This window comes from Colletes latitarsis, chromosome 2, assembly GCF_051014445.1.
Source record: "Colletes latitarsis isolate SP2378_abdomen chromosome 2, iyColLati1, whole genome shotgun sequence".
In the NCBI taxonomy this organism is placed as follows: domain Eukaryota; kingdom Metazoa; phylum Arthropoda; class Insecta; order Hymenoptera; family Colletidae; genus Colletes; species Colletes latitarsis.
The window spans coordinates 10020219-10035596 of NC_135135.1; the positions used below are offsets into that span (position 1 = coordinate 10020219).

A 15378-nucleotide genomic window follows, 5' to 3' on the forward strand; every position below is an offset into this window, starting at 1 on the left:
CTTCCTTTCTTCGAATAATAAAAACGTATTCTAATATTTACGATCCACGTAGTATTTTCAAATCTTCAATTAAAAAATATTTCGAGGCGATACCAAAATTCCAAATAAAATTCTAACCTTATTAAATAATTAACTAGTATTATTATGAGTTTGGTGCATTTCAAATATCGCAGTCTATCTTTATACGTATTCGAACGTTGCGCGATTGATGTTTCTTTGTTTCTGGAGCTTTAATCCAGCGGCCTCTAAGCGTTTGTTAATTTTGCAGAATACAAGTACACAGCCAGGAACACGTCAACCCAGATTTGCTAAACACTTCGCACGAGTTGTTGCGTGAAACTTCATACACGGACAGAGTAAATATATATCGATTCTTGTGTCTGTATGTCTTCCTCTCGCTTTGGCAGAATGGAGGACACGCGTTCAATCGAGGCTTTGATGTATAAATTGCAGCTTTCTCGTTTTCGATTCCACCTCCCCATCCAACTTTCTACTCCCTTTACTGGCACGATTCCTCCACAGAGACGAAAAGGGTATCCCGGCATCTATCACTTCTGCTTTTCTTTTCCTCGTGGACAATTGTTCTCGAGAACTATTGAGGCGTTTACTCCGTTCAAGATTCCGTTTCATTCTCTTACCGATGTTTCTACCAGTTCTAAACTTGGGCGCTTACATTTTTCACGATTTTACACGAATTTCGTCTCAACGAATAACTTATAAACAGTCGTAATAAATTTAATTTTAAGAAAGTATTCTACTGTATTATTTATTTTGTCGTAAAGCTTTAAAAGAATATTTTCTGCAATGATTTCCTGATATTTCCTATTAAACGAATAGAATTAACCCCTTAACGTTCATGTCCGAGTTTAACTGCTTTGAAAAACGATATTTGTTTAATCTAACGGTTTAAGGGATGATAATATTTGTTTTTCTTTAAATTATACGTTAGATACAACATTGTAATTAACAAAAACCGCATTTTTAGAAACAAATCCAATAAAGAAAACTGGGTTGGAACAAAACTGAATTTTCACTTTCTTATTTTATATTATATAACCAGGGAGGCAATTTTCCGTTTTAGTAAGATAGAAATATTCATAATCAGGGGGTGTATTATCCGAAGAGAAGGTTTTCTACCTTTCAAAAAATCGATTCTTTGTTTTATATTTTTTAGTACAGTGCAAAATCTTATTTTATATTCCACTCCTATTTTATGGGAATATTTTATCAAAAATCTTCGTCCAATCTTATATTTTTGACCTTATAGGTTGTATTAATATTTTATCAAGTCTCTTTCTGTCTGTAAAACAGGTTTTAATCTCCACGGCATAAAATGTACTAATTTTACAGTGACATTAGGAATTGTTCGCAATTCTTTTTTTAAAACACTTTTAAGGCTTAGTTTATTTGCTATTCACAACTGTGTACCGACTATAAAATGTTTCACGATGTTCGCCAAATAATTTTTATTTTTTAATATTATTTTGTTCTCGTTCAACATTTTTAAATATTCTCATAAATAAAGAAGTACTTTATAAAAATTCTGTCCCGTCTATTTAGTCACTTTGAAGTTAACAAAGTTTACTTTGGAATTAGCTGGGCAACTGTATTATAATCTTCTTATAAACAAATCGCGACCATCGATTATTTTAATTATTTGTGGAAATAATTCTAAAAACAGTTGTACAGTCTTTGCACTTCAAATTAACCTTTTTACAGTTCAAATTCACCCTTTTACAAATTAAACTCACTGTATCCTTTTTTCCGATTTTATCCAATATTTTTGTTTATGTTATTATATGTATACATAAAATACAATTTCTATTTCGGAATAATAATTTTACATCGAATTCTATCTTCGTCAAAAGGAAACGAATTTCTAGAGAAACTTAATTTGTAAAGGTGAAAATATTATCTGTAAAAGGGTTAATATACAGTGCAACCCCTATAAAACAAATAATTTCTAAATGTAATTTCGTGTTTATCCGATGTCTATAAATAAAGAAATGTTCAAATACAAAATTCGTTTGGAGTTGAGCTCCGATATTCTTGAAAGAAGAAGAGTTAACCGAATCTGCAGCTGACCTAATCCTTACACGTACGATCAATATCCCTTTAAGTGGAATTTAACGCATAGATCGGTTGTTCGTTTTTGAAAGTTATTCAACCTCACGGCGACTCGGAACCGATTAATAAAAGGAATGGATCGCGAATTGAGGAACGGTCTCTGCCGACGCAAGGCCATCGCGGCTTAGTAATTTAATCAGCTAAAACTAACATCAGCTCTGTTTCCCCAACCCTCTTTGTCCTCGACCGTCTCTTTCTTCTCCCTACTGCTCTTCTTACCTCCGTAACCGACCAACCCCAAGATGATTTAATCTTCTAAAATGGTACAGGTACCTATAGGCACTTAGGTCCCGGGGTCGCGACATGAAACAAAATAATTCAAGAAAGTGAATACATATATATCTCCAGGGCGATAGACGTATACCCCTGTACCGGGAAATCTACTCTGCCCTTCGCTATAGATACAATTACTTGAAACGATGATACGAGGAAAATTTCGAAATTTATGTACCCGTCACGACCCTTCTGAAAACCAAAAATTTACACGTTCGAAAATTTATTATGCATTCTACTTTTGTAATTTCAACTTTTATCTTCTTGACTTCAACCCCTTTCTAGATCAGTTATTTTATATTTACCATTTTCTTTTTTCTTCTACTGGATATATGAAAAGAAATGACAATTGTAGAGAATTTTTTGGAGGTTTCTCATACGATTTTGTGTGTACTCTTTATCATTGACTATATTGCATTATGAATAAAATTGTTTTCCAAGTTTGACAGTTGTAAAAAATTGATATACACAGTGAAGAAATAAGTATAAAAATAGATTTCACCTTTTAGAGCTCAATGTGTTATATGTTACTTGAAATTTTAAATATGTGTAATAGTAGAATGATGATTTTGATGTAAATTTTATGATATTTACACATTACAATATTACACATTTAAAAAATGTTTTAATTATAAAAATAGAAAAATAATGTTTCTGTTAACAAAAATGAAAGAAAGAGTAAAGAATAAAGTTTTTAAACATAGTTTTTGATTGTACCTTTGATTTTGTTTATAGTTATTTCGATTACAAGATACGTAGATTTTATTCTGAAATGTGTCGGGCTCTATTAAATGAAAATTCTTTCGTAGTAACAAAAAAGCAAATATGACACGAGAGAAAGAAAGTGGAGGAAATTAGAGAAATAATTTTCAGACAAAGAACATTTTGGAACCACGAAAAAAGATTAAAGACGAGTTAAAATTGGATGAAACTTTCCGAAGACCACCAATTTTTCTTCTAGGTTGTAAAGATCATCCTTAATAGCTCACTCTTAGGTTCCAGGATCTTGTCTTATTGAATTATTAATTATTTTATTTGCTACTGCATCACCTAGTCAATTCAAGCTTTCAACATTATCATCATTTTATAGACAGTTGTTTAACACTAGAACTAACAAAGTAGCAAAATAACCCATTCGTAATTTCCAATAAAAATTGTAAAACATTTACAATTATAAAGAGAACGGATAAATATTTATTTCCATTGCATTATACGTTTCTTCAAGTTTCTATCGTTTCTATTTCTCTAGTACAAATAAATACACAATATATAAAATCTAATGGTGATTATTTTGGGGGCCAAAAATTTAATTTGACTATTTAGAAATGCATATTAAAATTTCCATAAAAAGTTTAAGGGTTAATTCGTGGATCTGATACTTGTGATTCGAGTAAATAATAAAGTGACAGGCTGTACGTATTAGGCTATCATAGGCACGAAACGTGGTTTATAGAAAGTTTTATTAAAAGTTTATTTCCATTGCATTATACGTTTCTTCAGGTTTCTATCGTTTTAATTTCTCTAGTACAAATAAATACACAATATATAAAATCTAATAGTGATTATTTTGGGGGCCAAAAATTTAATTTGACTATTTAGAAATGCATATTAAAATTTCCATAAAAAGTTTAAGGATTAATTCGTGGATCTGATACTTGTTACTCGAGTAAATAATAAAGTGACAGGCTATACGTATTAGGCTCTCGTAGGCGCGAAACGTGGTTCGTAGAAAGTCGTCGCATCCGAAATAACACCCTCGAACGCATAAAGGACTTATCGCGCTCGCGATCGACCCGCGTATTTGCGTTTGCTCGAAGGTTATGATCCTTCTTTGCGCCCTATCACTGCACCAGGATCTACGACCCTGTGTACAGGGTCACAACACGTGGTTCGCGGACCGTGCGCAGGGTTCGCCACGTGGCGCAGATAACAGGATGGGGCAGACGCGCGGTGGTGGTTGCTTTCCCGGAGGGGTAGAAATCAACCCTCCGGAAAATTAAGTGCTTGTAGCTCAGATGATAACAGCGGTAGGAACGCGTCACTACGTCTACTTTGCCAGAGTTTCGTCGCACGGAAACACCAGTCGAGAGCCACGGAAAACAACGGTTCACGAATTGATTCTGTCCAAACATTTATATCGATTAACTTCTGAAACGCCACGCTGCATTTTAAAATTTGAAATTTATCTATAATTGGTCTCTCAGTTTCGGTAGTTCTCCCGCGTATTTTGAATATGTAGAATTTTAGAAAAATTCATACTCAACATTCGAGTGTGTAAAATTTGAATGATTCAATGAAAGTTGAGGAACCTTTCTCTTGCAATTATCTTGCAGCTCCACTTTTTGTTTAATTATAAAGAAAATTTCTCTGGCGTTATGAAAGACTCTAGTGTGATATTCCAGGATCAAAGCTCCGTTAAGGGAGAAATTTAAATATGAAGTTCTCGATTTTCCACTTCCTCGAAATCTAACGTTAGAATATTTTCTTAAAATGTTCAGAGTAAGTTTCTCTTATATGCGTTGTAAAACTAATTTTTTTTCCAACAGTGATAATACTATGTAACAATAATTCGATGTCGAAAAATATATTTTCAAATTATGAACAAAAAATATGTATTTTGGCAATTGTGTATAAATCGTATATAAAATGTTTTTCTGTCCAATTACAAAAACATTCTCGACGCTCAGTGATATATTTATTATTGTTTCCAAAACAGTTATAACATTTTGCAAGCTTAAGTATTTTTTATTTGTGTACTGATACTTTTCGATGATTGTACCATTCCTTAAATATTCTCTAATTCTTCGAGAAATATCTTCCTTTTAGTTTTCAAAGAGATATGATTTTTCCACATGGGATTTGTTGTTAGCACATGAATGTTCTTGTAAATAAGAATGGTCCATCTACATGAATATTCTCTAACTAATTCGATTATAAAATATCGACTTTTCGTTTAAACGAAATAGATTCAATGTTGATTGTCACAACGTTCAATTATTAATAAAGTATAAGGCATCTTTTCTCACCTGTTTCGTCGCTGAGTCGATGAGCCTCACGTAAATATCCTGCACCTGTCTGACACCTATAACAAAAATAATAACAAATGTCTATTTAAGAAGTTATCACCAATTTGATAAATGTCAGTATATTTGACAAAAACAATACAAACATTCATAATGCAATAAATTTATTTATCACCGCACAAAAATGTTTTCTTAATTACAATTCCTTATCCGGAAAAATCTACTTAGAGTTTGTTTTTCCATTTCATACATATCAATTTTCGATTGACAAAAAAATGTGTCTTTTGAGTTTCTTTGTGATCTTCACTTCTTTATGAAATTTAAATTTCATGAAATTTTTTGACTAATACTGGATTTTTCGAGAACTAGGAAAAAAGCAATTATAAAATGAAGTAATTAGAATTAGAATATTAGAATATTAGAATTAAAAAACGAAGTTGAAAGCACCAAGTTTATAAATATTAACAAAATATCTCATATACAAATCTTCCTACTGCCCCATTACAAACACATCTCGACACGATCAAACTGTTTCTCTCAAAAATTGAGGGAATGAAAACGGAAAAAGTAGTAAATACACATATATACTAATTAATAATGGTCTCCTTAGACTTGAAAACAATTTCACAAATATATTTCGACATGATTAAACTGTTTGTCTCAAAAATTGAGGGAATGAAAACGGAAAAAGTAGTAAATACACATATATACTAATTAATAATGGTCTCCTTAGACTTGAAAACGATTTCACAAATATATTTCGACATGATTAAACTGTTTGTCTCAAAAATTGAGGGAATGGAAACGGAAAAAGTAGTAAATAACCGTATAGACTAATTAATAATGGCCTCCTTAGAGTTGGAAACAATTTCACAAACATATTTCGACATGATTAAACCGTTTGTCTCAAAAATTGAGGGAATGGAAACGGAAAAAGTAGTAAATAACCGTATAGACTAATTAATAATGGCCTCCTTAGAGTTGGAAACAATTTCGTGTTGGTTTTTCTAGGTTAATATAAAGACAATACTGCTCTTTATTCAATTTAGCCCGCGAGTTTTTTCGTGATACGGTAAGAAGGCCCATTAAGTTAAGAACGTTGTGCGCAGGCATTTGCGACGGATGTGCATGGAATACGACGAATACGGAAACGAGTTCAAATTCTGACAAGTTGGGCGCCGCAGAAAGGGACTGTCCCAGAAAAACTTACATATTAAGGAGCATTTAAGGTGGACGACGAGGCAAGCGGTCCGTTCGCATCCCCCGGGGACGTATGCACAATCTCCGTTGTTTTTGCATGGGCCCAGCCCGTACTTTGTACGGTCGAGTACCGACTTCACCGAGAAGATCGCTATGCAACGCGACCATGGTAGGAAGGCAAATTCTTGTACGTGTAGTGCGTTAATTATTTTTACACCGCTTCGGGGAATTATTATAAACGACCGCGAAAATAAACGTTCGCGTTTCGACTCGAGAAACGAGAAATCGTTCGATATTATCAGCTTGCTATTTTCCTAATAGTTAGCAATATATTTCTCCTAAGTAGACTGTGGACCTACTCGTAAGTAGACTGTGGATCTTTATGCCAATTTATATTTTTATTAATAGAAATAACACTGGAACTACCGACACTTACAGAGTATTTATTTGTACTAAAGGAATTAAGACAATAGACACCTGAAGAAATGTAATGGAAATAAATGTTGATTCATTGTCTTTTATAAAACTATGATAAATTTTCAAAAATCCAGTCGAGTAGGTTTCTTACAATTTTTATCAGAAATGGGCCATTTTGAACATTTCGGTAGTTCTAGTGTTAATGAAATGGAAACATTTTAAAGGGTTATCTCAACCCCTAAATATAATAATTACCATCTTACTTTAAGTGTCTCTTTTTGCATATTAATTGCTTTCTGTAGTTTTTCGAAAATTTAAATTTCCTATAAATGCATAAATATCTGCGCAGTCTACTCATAGATTATGGTTCGAGATTGTTTTAGAATAAAACGAGCACGACACTCGTAATAATTGTTCAAGAAAGAAACATTTCCTTTATATTCTGTTCTATTACTTTCGAAAAGGAACAAACGCTATAAATACTTTTTAGAAATTTTATCAAATTAACTTCTACCTATGTTTCGTTCGTAAATCAAAATGCCATAGACAAAAGATAGATTCTAAATTAATCTGACATTTTTATTCGTTATTCGAGAATAAAATTCTCTCAACTCTGTCTTATTGCATGTTTCAAAAGCAATAACCTACCCCTTCATGCTCTGAATATAATTCATTCCATAATTTTTTGAGGACTTGTTCCTGTTCCATCTTCATAGAGATTCTTTTAACATTGTTAACATAATTAAAAAAAGCGATAATATACCGTGTTTATATTTCCTGTACTTCTGATTAATTTAAATAAGATATTAAGAAAACAGTGAATATTTGAATGAAAAGTTGCAAGTAGTGGGGATAATCGGTGCAGTACTATTATAAGAGGCTACTCGATTATACGAACTAAGTAGACTAGTTCATAAAAATGGACTCTCGCTGTATTTCTTCTCAAAGGTTTCCACGAAGGTTTGACGAGGTTTACGTAGTATGGAAGGAAACTTAATTTGCGAGTAACCGGGACACGCAAGCTCTCGTTGTAATTTATACGCGCGACATTGTAATTGCACAAAATAACCGCCATTAACGTCAGACTATTTTGTTATTAGCAATTCGCCGACCCAGCACTCATGGTTTATGGTTTATTACGCCGAACGAGCAATTTTGTCGCGTGATCGTCCTTTGTTCGTAACGGGCTTTCCAACAAGAGCGATGGAAATTCGAATTGAAATAAAATCAAAACTATAATACGTAATTCGACGACATTGTATCATTTAAATGAGTACCACAATTATTATATTATTCTGAATTATACAAGAATTTTAATAATTTCGACGCGTTGAGCAACTGTGTACCTTTCCATGACTACTTGTAAAGCATTATGGAAAACAAATGTCACGTGACTCGAACGGGTGGATAACAAATATGGCGGCTATGGCAATTTAAAGTTCCATTGCTCTTATATGATATAAAGATACTTATGCAATTTTGAAACTAAATATTATTGTAAAATATTGAAGCTATAAAAATTACTGTCATTAATTGGATGTAGCATTTTTTATCTACTATTTTGGATAATGAAAGAATTCTTTTATTACAAGATTCCTAGTCGATCCAAGGAAAACAAGAATTCTATTAATCAAAAATTCCTCCAGAAACGACGTCCTGTATTCAACAATTAGGTGTATATTTCTTTAGCCAATTTAAACTTTTGGATCAACGCCTTCTGATATATTTCTTTGTAGTTAATTTTTTGTTTCCGTAACCTTAGTTTTCGTAAACTAAGTATATTTTAAATACTTCATTTTTATTTTCTCACCTCTTAAAAATACAGTCGAACTTATTTAAAATAAAAACGAACTTTACGATCAACCCAATACGACAATCCCATAATACGATTGTGTGACGCTTTATAGCAAAATTATTATTTTTTGCCAATAGAGTAAAACATCGATCATCGATTGAAAGGCATTGTAATTGCAAAAGTTTGTATTACCGTGTTGTTAGAGCTGGTTATCGGTAACCGGAGTACCTTCGACGCGCGTAGACATTTCGATGTAGCAAGTTTTCGGAACCGTTCCTACCTTCCAGAGAGACCACCGGGTAATCCCGGGGTGTATTTTGGACAGACACCCCCGTGGCTTCCGGCCTCGCGTATCCGGTAAGCCAAGTAATCCCAACATAAGACTCCCAAGCGCGGTGGCTACTACGGGCCAGACTCACGCCGCATAACGTTACCGTGGATTACGATACTCCGTCCGAAACTAGCTCACAAATTACCTTGAGAAACCGTCGCGGCTTTACCGGAAGATATTTGCCCGCCCCCGCCAGTTTCCCGGTTTCTATCTGGTTAGAGAGTACCGATATCAGGATTTATTATGGACGATAGAATGTCAATTATGTTGATCGTAAAACACAACAACTGTCAACTGTTACACAAAAATGAAACAATTGATCTCTTGACATACGATTTAACTCCAAATAATTTACCAAACGTATACTATTTAATTTTGTTTAAACTAGTTCGTACGAGGAGCGACCACGAAAAAGATACTAATCAAAGATACAAATTTGTTGATTGAGGCTTCGTTAAAAAGTTAGAGAAACATTTCCACACAGTATATTTTTGGTAAAGAATTTTTTTCTCGAAAGTACGGAGGATTTTGGGTGTATGTGTGTTCACCAAAAATGATTGAAATTGACCCCCACAACTAAAAATAATTTTTCCAAAACGATTTGAAATTTTTTTTTCCGTCGAAAAATTTCACATCTTCCTGAATTTTTTTCTCGAAAGTGGGTAGGATTTCGGAGGTATGTGTATTCACCAAAAATACTTGTAATTGACCCCTGCAACTAAATATAATTTTTTTAGTATGATTTGAAATTTTTTTTTTTCGTCGAAAAATTTTAGCAGCCACCCCCTGTCGATTTTTCTTAAAAATTCGTTTTTCATTTCTAGTAATTTTATTTGACGCCCTACAGAAAAGTTGTCTAATACTTTTCTGTAGGTACCCATGAGCTCTACTTCAGAAAAAAGTTTCATTGAAATATATTCACTATTGTAGAAGTTATGGCTGTTTGAAAATTGGACCATTTTTATGGGGTTTTTCTCATTTTGCGGGGTCAAGGACCAACTTTTCGAATATTTTTGCGATTTGTACATATTCTACACCAAAATACGCGTCGTTTGCTTTTTTAAACATTAAAATCGTCCAATCCGTTCAGAAGTTATGACGTTTTAAAGATACGCATGAAATTTTGAAATGATATTTCTGGCCTGAAATTATATTTTCGGTAAGGAATTTTTTTCTCGAAAATGGTTAGGATTTCGGGGGTATATCTATTGACCAAAAATGATTATAATTGGCCCCTGCAATCGAAAATAATTTTTTTAGAACAATTTGAAATTTTTTAATTTATTTTTTTAATAACTTTTTAACGAAGCCTCAATCAACAAATTGGTATTCTTGATTTTCGTCTTATTTTGGCTTCTAGAATCTCTCATTAAAATTTTCCCCAGGGTTGGCTGAACACTGTATAAGACTTGATAACAAATGAGTAGCCTCATAATTGTTGCATTTAATATTAAAAATTTGTCACGTGTCAGACTCGTCATTGTACGGCAAGGGATTAACAAATAATAGCAGGTTAGTTCGTAAGTTCGTACGATTCAATTTCATCTTTCATGTTTCACCACCATTTTGACACTTAAATTTCATCTTTAATCTTCCATAACTAATGACAAAATCGTAAAAATACATACGTCAGATCTGTATTATATTCGATATTTTCGCAGAATGTTCGTTTATATTTAACTTAATTAGCCTTTCAGTGATTAATAATTAGCGAATGAGAAGTATTTTAACGAATCGCATTCAAAGAAGATTCGTCTAAAAATTCTACGAATTAATAATGAACAATTTGATCGATTCAAATATTTTTCTTCGCGACCTTTTTTCTTTATTATAACATTTTGCAACCCTTTAACGCGTTGATTGCCAGAACAAACCCCTCAAATTGTCCACGAAAATGAAACGTTATTTCTAGAAAATGGGAAACTAGTATTTTCATAATTTGTCAAAGAAGTTGTTTTTACAGCTTCATCTAGACTCATTTTCTTTGACATTCCATTTTGAAAATTAATTTTTTTAGCTCCTTAGTGAGAAATCATGTCATGTGTCTATGTAAGTACTTATCGTAGTACTTACAATAACTTCAGTAAATTTTATAAAGCCTATTCAAATTTATTTTCTTTAACATTTCAACTTGAGAATTAATTGTTTTAGTTCCACTGTTAAAAGTTCTGTCACCCATATATGAGTGACGTGGCAGTCAAAGTGTTAATAGACGTTCATTGTTTCTAATGCAACAGAAAATTTTTATATGTAGGTGTTCAAGTGTAATTTTCTGTTATTTATTTCGTGATTTTAAAGAAGAGCACAAAGGTATATAATTCCATAATAATCCTAGTTTCATAATATCAATGGGGCTTTAAAGTTATTGTACCTTTAATTATAATATAATCAGAAAAAAATAAAATCGAGAGATAGTAGCAATATAAGATATTTAATATTAATGGACCTGTACAGCTTTAATCAGTATCAAATGATGCAGTTTGCATATTTTGCAACATAAAGTTTTCTGAAAACACTAAGAGTAAGCTGTGGATTCGATACTTGCTCAATTATTGTAAAACTGCATAGACTAGAATTGTATTTCCATATTTTAGACTTGTATGTTATTAAAACTTTTCCATAAACCCTTTAACGCAGTTTCAGAACTTATTTGCCACAAAAATAATGTCTCATATCACCACCCCATTTTCTAGACGACTAATTTTGTATCGATTTAAAAAAGAAACAAAAAATTCACAGAGCTCACAATATTCATACTCGTGCAGCTTATCACGCATGAAATTCTCCAAATCCAGTTATCAGAATTTTTAAACGTTGACTATTCTGAGAGTCTCCAAGATTTAAAGAAAATGAAAAATCTCCCGTTTCTACCGCTTCCTCCACCTTGCCAATTATCCGGTTCACCGGGTGACGAATATTATCCCCCGTTCGCGAGGATCGGTATGTAAAGACGAGAGTATAAAGTCAGCCAGGGATCGGACAAGCGAATTCATTTATGCAAGTACGCGGATCCGTCCCGTGGAAGAGCACGATCACCAGCACGGGGCTGTGACGCGTCGCATAAACGTACGCGCGTTTATCGCAGACACAGCCGCGAGTCGCGATCATGCCTGGAAGCTTGGCAATAAAGGCAAAAGATCGAAAAGAAGCCACGTAAGAAGCTGCATCGCGTGCCAAGTCCCGCTGAGAGGAGGCAGATAGGTCTGTTCGCGTTAGCATAACTAGGCAACCAACTTCAATATGTACAAGAAGTCATCGAAGAAGCGGTCGCTGCCCATTCGATCCCTTCGATCGGCATCCTTAATCAACCGGGCGGTCTTATTACGCGACGTTATATTTTCCAGGACGACTACCCGGCTCCCTTCGCCTCTACGTCTCTCTTTAGAGTGTCTTCCGCGGAGCGTTCGTCCTCGTTTAGACTCGCGTTAAATCGTGGAAGCATCGAATAGAAACAGGACTTGGAGGGCAAAAACGAATGAAACAGAACGAAATTGAAGACAAATCGCAGAAGGCAACAACGAGAAAAACGAGTCGATCCCGATATGGAAAAACTCGGCCGACACTTGGACGGTGAGCTGTGCGCTCCGTGTTTATTATTAAACTAGATAGTTACTTTTAGTCTTTCCCACTTGCCTGCACGCGTGGAACATTTCTAGAGGGTTGTATTGCTAAAGATTGCTCTATGATATGCTTCAAACGTGTCAACGCGAATGTAAACAAACCGGCATGGAACGCTACATTGGACAGTAACGTGTATGAATCGTTGGAAATTATTATAAATGTTCTGTTAGAGCTTGCTTTTGTTACTTCTGTGAGAACAATTTGTTGAATTGTGCATAAAATCAAAGAGCTTGGCTTCGTTTTTTTTGGCAATAATTGAGCACTTTTGAATGGTAGAATTTGGTGCATTTTCTATCGAGATTTTTTGTTTATTATTATTTAGTATATTGAAAAATTATGACACAAAAGTGTTATATGCTGCAAATAGACAAAGTTGATTTAATCTTCTTCAATTTAGATTGCAGATTATGCAAATTCTTATTTTTATTAATAGAAGTAATGGAATGGAAGCTTTGTAGAGGGTTGTATCAACCTCTAAATATAATAATTTCTATTTTTAAGTATTTCTTATATTTTTGCACTTTGTATTCTGTAGTTTTTTGAGAATTAAAATATTTCCATAAATGCATGAACATCTGCAGTCTATTGAATACCTTCGATTATTGATTGCTATTATAATATAGAAGAAACGTGAGAACCCATGTTAATCTGTTTGGGGAGGAATTACTTTATTTCAACTAAACAAGCGTTCAAACTGAAATTGAACCACGATATCTGTCAATCTTGTGACAATTTTTTACCATCGGGAAAATAATTATGAGCATTTGTTCATAACTTTGACGGTTGCTATCATGTTACAGTATTTATCACTTTATCTGTCACATCAACTTATATGGGTGACTGGATTTTCCACTATGGAACTAAAAAAATTAATTCTAAAGTTAAGATGTTGGGTGAAATAAGCTTGGATAGGTTTAATGAATTTTATTAAGGCTACGAAAATAAATACTGAAACAAATTTTAGATTGTGGAGCTTACAATTGTCTAAAATCAAAAGTTTGAAGTAACAATAGATGTTGAAGTTTTATGTTGGCCTTCAAGAAGCCCTGACCTGTACCAAATTGGAAATCTTTGGGGAATTTTAGCTAGAAAGATGTATGCCAATGGGGAACAATCTCAAATCGAATTAGAAACCTTACAAAATGAAGGAGGTCTACTAAATATTAAGTTCTGTTTGTTTTTATGTATTAGCGATATTATTTTGTTTATCTATTGAAAATAGAGTGAATTTATTTCATACAGAAATATCAATTATTTATAATACAAAGTTTGTTATTAATATCAATAAGAGTTTATATCTTAAACTGCATTATATTGTTACTCATCCCAAAAATGTATAATTATAATAAATGAAATAAAAAATATTGAATAAAATGCACCTTTGTATTATAAAACTACAGTAAATCTGATGAACTCTCTGTCCATAACAATTCTGAGATTATACGAGTGGAATTGTGGCTGACAATTTTAAGTTACAATGAAGGTTTCCAAAGAAACTTAATTATTTAAAAAAATAGTTTCTAAGTGGGAAGGGGTGTAATTTAATGCCCAAACACGAATGCAGCACGAATCGTAGGTTCCGACCATTACTTCGAAAATGTCTTCACTTATTTTCCACGCGGACAAATCTTTCCCCCTCGAATAAAATTCCAATACGCAAATCTGCGAAGCAATAAGAGCTCTTTGGACACGTTGGGAGAAAGATGTCGCCGGACGTACTTATTTTCGACGAAGCAGTGAGCATCGACAACAGGCCGGAGTTCGAGGCAGAAAATCTACGATCCCGAAGACGTACGCGGGTATTCCATAGTTTTCAACAGTCAGTTATTTCTTGTTTCTGATGTTGGTAACACGTTTTAGTGTCCATAGATGGCAGGGCGGCCCTTCAGTCAGTTCTGCCAACGTAAAAATCTCGCATTGATTGATCGGCCTCGCAACGGCAGCGGCAAGAAGGTCTTCTGGCGTAGAGCGCAGAAAGGAGAAAGGGGGAAGAAAAGGGAACGGAAAAGAAATGCGGGGAAGATAGTAGCGAGAGAAAGAGCCACGAGAACCAGCAAGAAATAAAGATAAAGAAAACAGAACGGAGGTTTCATGTTGTTCCCTGACGTACACAGAGTGAAGAACCTTTGGAACGAGAGGCCAGCAGATAGCGCCTTGCGACTTTTTAATATGTTCATAATGCGAGCACGTTTTTGGGGGGTCTGTTTCTCGGACCACCTCTAGATCATCGACTTCTTCTGTCCCCTTTTCTCCGCGTTTCTCCTTTCCTTCCTTTGCTCGCGCGCAGACGTTTCGAGACTTCTTCAGGACGGAAGCTAAACTTTTTTTGCCGAGCCCGGTCCAGTGACGTAAAATATGTCTCTGTTCCGATCGGGCCTCGAAAGTTCCTCAGCTTTTTAGCGGTCCTGCGAGACCGGGTGTCTGTGCGGAATGTTGATGGACCGTCATCGTCGCTTTGAAGCGAGTTATTGCGCCCGGACACTTCCAACACTTTGTTTGCATACTTGTTTCGAAGCTTCCTTTTTATCGACAATACCAAGAAAACATTGAGTAAACTAGAATCACCCAAACATTCGGGCACCAGTGCATTT

The 15378-nt window shown here is 34.1% G+C and overlaps 1 protein-coding gene across 4 annotated transcripts in view; it reads right to left on the reverse strand.

Annotated features, from left to right (window-relative positions):
* Positions 1-15378, reverse strand: part of Kn (EBF transcription factor knot) — a 171252-nt gene that overhangs the window by 123753 nt on the left and 32121 nt on the right. For all 4 annotated transcript variants that reach the window (XR_013081743.1, XM_076782927.1, XM_076782928.1 and 1 more), the window contains exon 4: positions 5427-5482. Coding sequence is in view for 3 of the 4 variants with exons in the window: in XM_076782927.1 (XP_076639042.1) it covers positions 5427-5482 (56 nt within the window). In the remaining variant the exon portion in view is untranslated. The remainder of the gene's footprint in view (positions 1-5426; positions 5483-15378) is intronic.